We start from the raw sequence: 8,534 nt of genomic DNA, 5'->3' as shown, positions 1-8,534 counted from the left end.
GGCGGCTCTTCACCCGACGTCTTTTTACATGGGACTTACATTCCCGACATTCCTGACATTCCCTCGTCTCTCTTTTACGGCCATTGTGCATCACAAACAGCGGACATGGCCTCGTCGTTTGCAGCACGACATGGCAGGAGCGACGTGCCCATACCCACCAGCCGTGCACCCATCTCGTCGGGCACCACTGTCCGCAGAACCAAGACGCTCACTCGCCCAGAGCGGAGTGTGGCCCCCGTCCCCCTCATAAATCCCCCCTCCTCCCTCACCCCCTCCGCCTCTGGCTCCATCCCCGTCCCTTCTTTTGGCGGTGGTTTCGACGCATGGCGTCTCTTCTCGCAGGTCATCACCTTCTGGGCACCCTCCTTTGTCCTCAGCTCAATAGGCGGTCTGCGCGACAAGACCATGATCCAGGCCTGGAGAGAGAAAATAGCCCTCTGCTTCATCATCGTCCTCCTCTGTCTCGCCGTCGGTTTCATCACCGTCGGAACACAGAAGGTCCTCTGTCCCAGCGACTCGGGCAACAACCCTGCAACGTACTCTACAATGGGCTCAGTCGCAGAGTCTCTCGGCGTACAGGGCGTCCTCTTCAACATCACCGCTGCAAAGTCTCCCACAGGCGTCGACTTGTTCCAACTCACCTCCCAGCAGCCAGGCCAGGATATCACTCCCTACTTCACTCGCTCAGCCTCAAACTACCCCGCCTGCGACGGACTCAGCTTTCGTGCCGCCCTCGACGCACCCTGCAACACCGCCACGCCCTGTCCACTCGGTCCCCTCAACTCATCTTCCACTTTCTCCCAGCTGGACATCCTCAGCATGTCCCTTCTCGTCGGCTACGACTGGAGCCAAGTCGCAAATCTCTCAAATTACTTTGTCATCGACGGCGCAGTACTCAACATGGGTCCTTACATGAGCTTACACCACAACCCCATCCCAGGCGACGACCTCGACCTCGCCATACGCACAGTCCTGCGAAACCAAGACCCTTCAAGTGGAAAAGACGGCACCATGCTATTTTACGCCAGATCAGATATCAAATCCGCCATCCCGTGCCTGACTCAGCGCTACTACGCCGGTAACATCGACAAAGTCACTCCCGGATGCTTCATCTCCTCCCTATTCTTGTATGTCGGCCTCATCGTCATCCTCTCCCTCGTCTTTGTCCGCTTCGCCATGGCCTGCGTCTTCAACTGGTTCTTGTCAGAGAGGCTCGCTGGTCCACCCGATACGATGCACCTTAACCGGTCCGCGATCAGTCCGGCCGTGTTACCGGAGGGCGCTAATATCTCGATCGACAACAAAACAGGGACGGCTCCTTGGGCTGGGCCAAAGAATGGAAAACTCGCAAAGCCTCCAGCCACTAACAACAAATCCATGCGGTCTCTCGCCATGTCTTCGAGCACGACGCTCATCGCTTCGACCGACAACGCGCCCCCAGTAATGAGTCTCGCTCAGATCGGTGCAGAGTTGTTTGCAATCTGCCTCGTGACGTGTTATTCGGAAGGCGAGGAGTCGCTACGGACGACCCTGGATTCTATATCGCTGACGGAGTACTCGGATAGGCGCAAGTTGTTGTTCATCGTTGCCGATGGCATGATCACGGGAGCAGGCGAAAAGAAGAGTACGCCAGATATCTGTGTTAGCTTGTTGGAAGCGGATCCTCGCTTTGGGAACCCCACACCGATGAGTTACTTTGCCATCGGCTCAGTTCCAAGAGGGAAAACCGGGCTATGATCTATGCCGGTCATTACAGTAAGTTGCTTCTTTTCATGGGCTGCAGCAAATCCTTGATGTTATCTTCCAGCCATTGCGGGCCGTAGGACTCCTACTGTGATCATAGTCAAATGTGGAACGGAGGCAGAGGCTTCTTCAGAGAAGAAACCAGGCAATCGCGGTAAACGGGACAGTCAACTCATCCTCATGAACTTTTTCTCTCGTGTCACTTACAACGATCGGATGACACCTTTGGATTTTGACCTATTCCGAAAGCTTCACGTGCTTATGGGCGTGACCCCTGATTTCTTTGAAGTCTGTTTAATGGTACGTACCGTCGTTTATCCGTGACTTTTCTTCTCTTACCTTGGCTGCAGGTGGATGCCGATACGAAAGTGTTCCCCGACTCTCTCAAGTACTTGGTAAACTGCATGCATCACGACCAGCTCATCATGGGCGTCTGCGGTGAGACGCGTATAGCCAACAAACGACAGTCCTGGGTCACAGCCATCCAAGTATTCGAGTACTTCATCTCTCACCACCTCGCCAAAGCCTTTGAATCCGTATTCGGAGGTGTTTCCTGCCTACCAGGCTGTTTCTCCATGTTCCGCCTCAAAGCCCGCAGAGATTCAGGCAACGACTGGGTCCCTCTCATCACCAAACCAGAGATCGTCCGCGAATACAGTCAAACAGAAGTCCACACCCTCCACCAGAAGAACCTCCTCCTCCTCGGCGAAGACCGTTTCCTGACCACCATCCTCCTCCGTACGTTTCCGAATCGCAAAATGTTGTTCTTACCCCAGGCTCGATGCCGAACGGTCGTTCCTGATACGTTCTCTGTACTCCTCTCACAACGCCGGCGTTGGATCAACTCTACTATCCATAATCTCATGGAACTCGTCCTCGTGCGCAACCTCTGCGGGACGTTCTGTCTCAGCATGCAATTCGTCGTCTTCATGGACCTCCTCGGCACCGTCGTCCTTCCCATCGCCATCGGCCTCACCTACATGCTGATCGTCAACATGATCCTCACACCGCCCAAAACATTCGAAGAAGCCATCCCCCTCATGCTCCTCGTCTCCGTCCTCGGTCTCCCCGCCGTCCTGATCTTGATCACGACGCGAAAGATCGTGTACGTGTTCTGGATGCTGATCTACCTCGCGGCGCTGCCTATATGGAATTTCGTCCTGCCCGTCTACGCGTTTTGGCATTTCGATGATTTCTCGTGGGGAGAGACGAGGAAGGTGGAGGGAGAGGCGAAGGGGGAGGGACACGGCGCCGGCGAAGGCGTCTTTGACGGCTCGTCGGTGCCTCTGCGTCGCTGGGAAGACTGGGAGCGCTCTCGGCTCCGAAAGATCAAACGAGAAGAGAGACGAAGAAGAGATTTCGAGCGGATGCATGGGGGGTACTATACGGGCGAAAACGACCTGTTGAGCGCGCGCAGGGATGTGAGGAGCCATCAGTCGGAAGGCTCGGATACCTATTCCGTCACCTCTTCCGAAGACGACCACTGGGGTCCGCAGATCGGGGGATACAACGAGTACAACTCACAGTACCCACCTCCGCCCCTCGGCCTCTTCGTCCCCGCAGACACGATCGAGGGTGGGAAAGTGCTAGACGGCGCAGAGTTGGAGGCGATGTTGGAGAGTGGGTTTGAGGATGGGGAGGAGGAGCTGCCGACGACGATGACGACGCCGGAGCGGACGCCACAGTCTGCGTCGTTTGGCGCGAGATATCAGCTTGCGGATAACGCGTCGGCGCAGCTGTTGAATGGGTATGCGCCGTTGACGCGCTCGACGTCGCCTGGTGCCGGCGGGCCTGTGACGCCGACGGCTATACCTCCCATGTCTTTCACGACGCCGATACGCGATGCATCACGAGGTGGGGGACGGACGGGGTCTGGAGAGAGGTATGGGCCGTTGGGTCCGTTGGACCCTGGAGGGAAGTTTTAAGGACTCTGTTTACTCTTTTTCCTTTCTTTCTTTCTTTCTTGTCTTTTCGTGTGTGTCTGTCTCTCTCTCTCTGTGTGTGTGTGTGTGTGTGAGGGGGATGTGGGTTTGTGTGTAGCTGAAATCTTAGAATCGGTACTATTACTGTTGTTGATATCCTCTATTCCACATTATTTTCTCTTTTTGTCCTTTTATCTTGTCACACTCCTGGAATATTTACAGATTTTTCATGTGCATCTTTACGATATTCTGGGTGTATTAGCTCAAGCCCATATCCCCCCCCCCCACACTTGCGTATATCTGTTCAAGGGTGGACGATACGAATGCACTTTCTTGGCAACATATCTTTAAAACACTTAAAACAAGCTACTGGTGCAATGGCGACTTTGATACTGTTAGAATGTACGATAGGGGCTTGACGTGGACGTGTTTATAAATTATATATATATATCCTAGCTATAGACTTAGATAGGATCGAACAAGGCTGATTCGCATATCACCCAGGGTTCCCCACATGCCGCTGGGCTCCTCGACATTGAAGTCACTCCATGGGCTGCGAAGTATACCCCAGAACCAGTCAAGTCCTGCCCCCCCTGGCATTTGTTACGCCAACGCTCACCAGAATTTTTCAAACACTCACGGGCTAGTCAGAAGCATACGGGTCTTCCACATATGGTTTTCTACCATGATCCGCCTCTCTGATTGTATTCCATCTACTCTACTAGTACAGCACATACCGATCGAGTTACAGTTCGTGTTCTTACAGGGATAGCCAGCGGCGATAGAGAGCGTCAGCCAAAGGGATGGCCCCAGTCGTCACATAGATTAGAGATAAATTATATGCAGCCTCTTTTGTAAGACCGTGTTCCTAGAAAGAATAAATCCTCAGTGCCGAGTACGAAAGCCGTAAGAAGAAATGACTGACAGCATGGTTAGTCTCAGCTAGCTCGAGCACACGCTCATAATGCACGACAGCGTGAGTATGTAGGCCTGAAAATGGGGGATAAGTGTGCTTTGGAGGACGATAAACAAAAGTTCATTTGAAGTACCTAATTGCTGGAATGCTCTTCCGAAATTGAATTCGACTTCAGCCAAGCCATCAGGACAGGATTTTCGTAGGGTGCGATACTGAGAAAGAAAGGCCATTCCCTGTCATCAAATGAATTTGAATTTCAGCCACATGAAGGGTGAAGACTAATATATTTTACTTGAGCAATGAGGTGATGGCGGTTGTCTGATTGGCGTTGCATCGCACGGCCGATGGAAGCAATAGCCAAGCACAGACAAATCGTAGGATCGTTTGGGCAGTAGTCGTATGCATGTAGTAAATAAACTGAAACATCATTCAGAGTAAGCCAAAGAAAGCACAAAGACCACAGACTTACATATTGCGCTCTGGTAACTTTTCGCTGCAATACATACTTGCCCATATACCGCGACTATCATAGGGTTGTCCTTGATCGGAATTCTTGGGTGTTTGTTTTTGTCTGCGTCTGTGGGTTCTTCTGCAAGTACCTCCTCCCCTTCTTCTTCTAACATATCCTCGCCTTCGTTAAGTTTTGCCATGTCTTCACCTTCCACGGCTTTACTAGTAGTCAGTACGTATCGTCCTCCTGTTGCGTTCCATTTGAGCGTATCTGGCTTTTTAATTGCGGCATCATTAAGCTTGATCTCCCTGAAGAGATGTTTTTGAAGAGTTGAAGAAATAAAAGAATCAGTTGGGGGTAGACCACTCGCTAACGCAACAACTAGGATACGAAACGGTTCATTATTGAATTGATGGGTGTTGATCAATTTGCGACATTGTTCGACTACGACTGTATAACGTCTGCTCATCATGGCACATGCTACCAAAAATCAGAAGATGTAAGACATATTTAGGGCATGATGTAAGGGAGTTAGACGAAACCCACTTATTAGTGTAATTCGAATAGTATCCTGAAGATCAGGATTTCGATATGCGTTTGATATCATGATATGGCGAAGAACTTCATCAGCAAGTTCGTACTGATTGCGTTTCGTCAAAATGAAAGCATACTAAGAGATTTACCATGCACATAACGGGTGTTCAAATCAGGACTTATCACCACTATAAGAAGATTGAGCCAAACCTGCATGAATATCCTTAACCAATTGTCGAAAGACAGTCCACGATAGAAGTCGACCTTCGCTCGTGAGTCCTCGCCCTCCTTGCTCCTCCGTAAAAGGTTTCCCTGCTCTGGTAGGAGGGAAATGCGCTAAATTGACACTGATCTATCTAATGGAGACACACATACCAATCAACTCCAGTCGCGATACCATACGATTTTCTTCTGCTTCTTCATGGAGCCGCTTGGATCGATATCTCGGGAACATACCACGAAATGGATTATGCTACTGGAATTTGTGAGAGGCTATTATATAGTCCGAGGACAATCAGACGTACCCTCGTGGTAAGAAATAGATTTCGGGTTTCCCTGAATGTTTCCACTAGCTTTTCAGCTTCCAGCACCCATTCCCTCTCGGCTTCTTCATGTTCCCCTTGCGTATTGGTAAGAATCAGGGGCCATAACTCTTCCACGCGCTTGTAACTTTTCATCACTTCTTGCTTTCTCTGTTCTTCTAGGTCACGTAGCTGAGCAATAGTGAGCCTGCCTTGATTTTTATTTGTAGATGCCTTGGCCTTAGATTTCGACTTCTCTTCGAACAAGGAAGCACCCTGCGAATTCTCACTCGGATCCTTGACGCCTTCATCTCGCTGTACAGCACGTCTTTTCCGGGAATCGATGACTACAGATACAAGTTAGTAACTGATATTACTCCAGAATGAACTCAATAGACCTTGGTACACCAACTCGAGCGCTTTCCTTGGTTCATCCATTATTTCATATAATTCAGCCAGCTTCATCTTAGCTTCATTGTTTGTTGGATCAGCATCTATAACTGCAGCTTTCCTAAGCCCGACAACACTTGTGCATAGTAAGTCTCAAGCCAAAATTACCTTGTTGATATACGTCCACCGCTTCGCGTAGGTCTCCAAGCATTCGACGACAGACGGCTGCTTGAAGAAGAACATAGAGGCTGCTTGTCTATGGGAAATTTATCAGTCTGATTGACATTGTATTCAAAGAATCAACTCACAGCTGCGTCGGATCCAAGGAGCTCGTATATAGGACCGGCGTCAGCATACATCTCCAGCTCAAAAAAGGCGTCTGCAGTTTCTCCGAATAAAGCGCCATAATCGAAAGCATCTTGGGAAAGGACGATATTTGCATGCATCTGGGGCGTGACAAACGGTTAGAGGGATCCAGGACTATAGAACGAGGCATAGCGTACTTTCCCTTCTTCAATTTCACCTAACTTGAGTCTTGCGATAGCCAAGCGGTGTCTAGCGTTCACATCCAGAGTATACAAGCCTGGCCTAACATCCCCAGCTCTGGGATATATGTCTCCTCCGTCATCACCTGGTAGATCGTACTCTCGATCATCGTCACATACGTCCCAAAATTTTTGTGCAGCGCGACCCTGAAGCCACCGACATCCTTTACGGATCGTGTTTATGGCGTGCTCGTACTCTCCTAACGAATTGTATAGATCGGCCAGTACTAGAACCTCCAAGAGACCGAAATGATTCGCAGCTTTCTCGTTGTCCTCGCGAGTACCATCCGCTCGTCCCAGGGAATTGCTTTGCTGATGATGATCAAAGGCACCTTGGTATAGTGACGCACAAAGGGACAACTCCGACAACTCTATAAGAATAGGGCGGACTTCGTTGAGAACAGTAAGATCGTGAGGGAAACGCTTGAGGATGGCAACCAATGAGTGACGAGCCTAAGGAAGGACACGGTGAACTTGTCAGAGACGTAGAGAAAAAGGGAAATCACGCACTGTTCGAAGTTCACCCATGTCTTTAGCTAAACAAGCTCGATCCCATAAGGCATCGACGTTAGAAGGATCCAAACGGTATAATTTACGATAGCAATATAAAGCTTGCTGGTTGTACCCCAGATCCCTGTAGTGATTGGAATGCAAGTCAGTAGGTTTCATTGAATTTGTACGATAGTCCTGGCTAGATTTACTTAGAATGTCTTGCTAATCGATCCCATTCTTCGGCATCATGTCTAAGATGCGCAGCCATAATGCGAAGTTGAAGAGCTTTTTGTGGTTCGTCCGTATCCTCATAACACTGTGCCAGAACAGACCATGCCGACGCAGCACGAGGTTCGATACGGATGACCTCCTGCATGATTCGTATCGCCTCTGGTAGATCACTGTCGACGTACGCTTGATTACCCTCTCCAATCAGCGAACGCACTTGGTGTGATAAAACCGGTCCATGCTGCCGACTAACCTGTAGAACAATGGTGAAACACCGAAACATAGAACAATAATAATAAGTACGTGCCTTCTTCTTTCTTTTTCCAATGCCAGAAGCTGCACGCAAATCATCTTTGAACTCGACATCGTGCTCCTCGATGTTGAAATCCCAATCTTTGCTCAACATCCCGGAACTTGAGCTACCTTCAGTCCCCCGAATGGTCTGCACAAGCCGACTGTACGTGACAAGTTCAACGATAGCCTTTATACCTCTGGTACTGTGCTAACATACTCAAAGTCACCCTCAATCTCTATTTCAGCCCCTTCAGGTGGTCCAACTTCGTCTTCCGTAGAATCGTAGTCATCCTCTTGCTCTATGTCAGATTCTGCACTATCTGAAACCAGGTCATCAGACCCTTCAATGTCGCCATCAATTAAACCAAACTATAGGAAGATAACAAAATGTCCTTACAGAGGTTATCATGTTCCATAGCAAACTTGGTGCCGGTAACACTCAGCTATCGACTGAACTCGTTTTACTTACTGGACCGAATCACGTGGCATGACGCGTTT

The 8,534-nt window shown here is 49.8% G+C and overlaps 2 protein-coding genes across 2 annotated transcripts in view; one reads left to right on the top strand and one right to left on the bottom strand.

The window, feature by feature from the left end:
• The window catches only part of SERLADRAFT_414887 (glycosyltransferase family 2 protein), a gene marked incomplete at both ends in the record, with an annotated part of 5,132 nt that extends 1,126 nt beyond the window's left edge, over positions 1 to 4,006 (top strand). Inside the window, 3 exons of the mRNA XM_007317262.1 lie at positions 101 to 1,624; positions 1,808 to 2,043; positions 2,094 to 4,006. Of these exons, the coding sequence (XP_007317324.1) occupies positions 101 to 1,624; positions 1,808 to 2,043; positions 2,094 to 3,668 (3,335 nt within the window). The remainder of the gene's footprint in view (positions 1 to 100; positions 1,625 to 1,807; positions 2,044 to 2,093) is intronic.
• A 337-nt stretch (positions 4,007 to 4,343) lies between these two features.
• On the bottom strand, positions 4,344 to 8,445 carry SERLADRAFT_448199 (uncharacterized protein; the record flags this gene model as incomplete). Its single annotated transcript, XM_007317261.1, has 17 exons — positions 4,344 to 4,533; positions 4,591 to 4,655; positions 4,715 to 4,814; positions 4,874 to 4,998; positions 5,051 to 5,512; positions 5,579 to 5,702; positions 5,777 to 5,883; positions 5,942 to 6,038; positions 6,091 to 6,434; positions 6,486 to 6,587; positions 6,646 to 6,733; positions 6,786 to 6,923; positions 6,981 to 7,475; positions 7,533 to 7,656; positions 7,724 to 8,197; positions 8,254 to 8,377; positions 8,434 to 8,445. The coding sequence occupies 15 exons, from the start codon at positions 8,146 to 8,148 to the stop codon at positions 4,426 to 4,428; spliced, it is 2,904 nt and encodes a 967-aa protein (XP_007317323.1).
• Between the last annotated feature and the right edge of the window lie 89 nt (positions 8,446 to 8,534).

Source organism: Serpula lacrymans (genome assembly GCF_000218685.1).
Source record: "Serpula lacrymans var. lacrymans S7.9 unplaced genomic scaffold SERLAscaffold_6, whole genome shotgun sequence".
In the NCBI taxonomy this organism is placed as follows: Eukaryota; Fungi; Basidiomycota; class Agaricomycetes; order Boletales; family Serpulaceae; genus Serpula; species Serpula lacrymans.
Note: the sequence above shows the minus strand (reverse complement) of the source record. Positions and strands in the feature narration are given on the sequence as shown.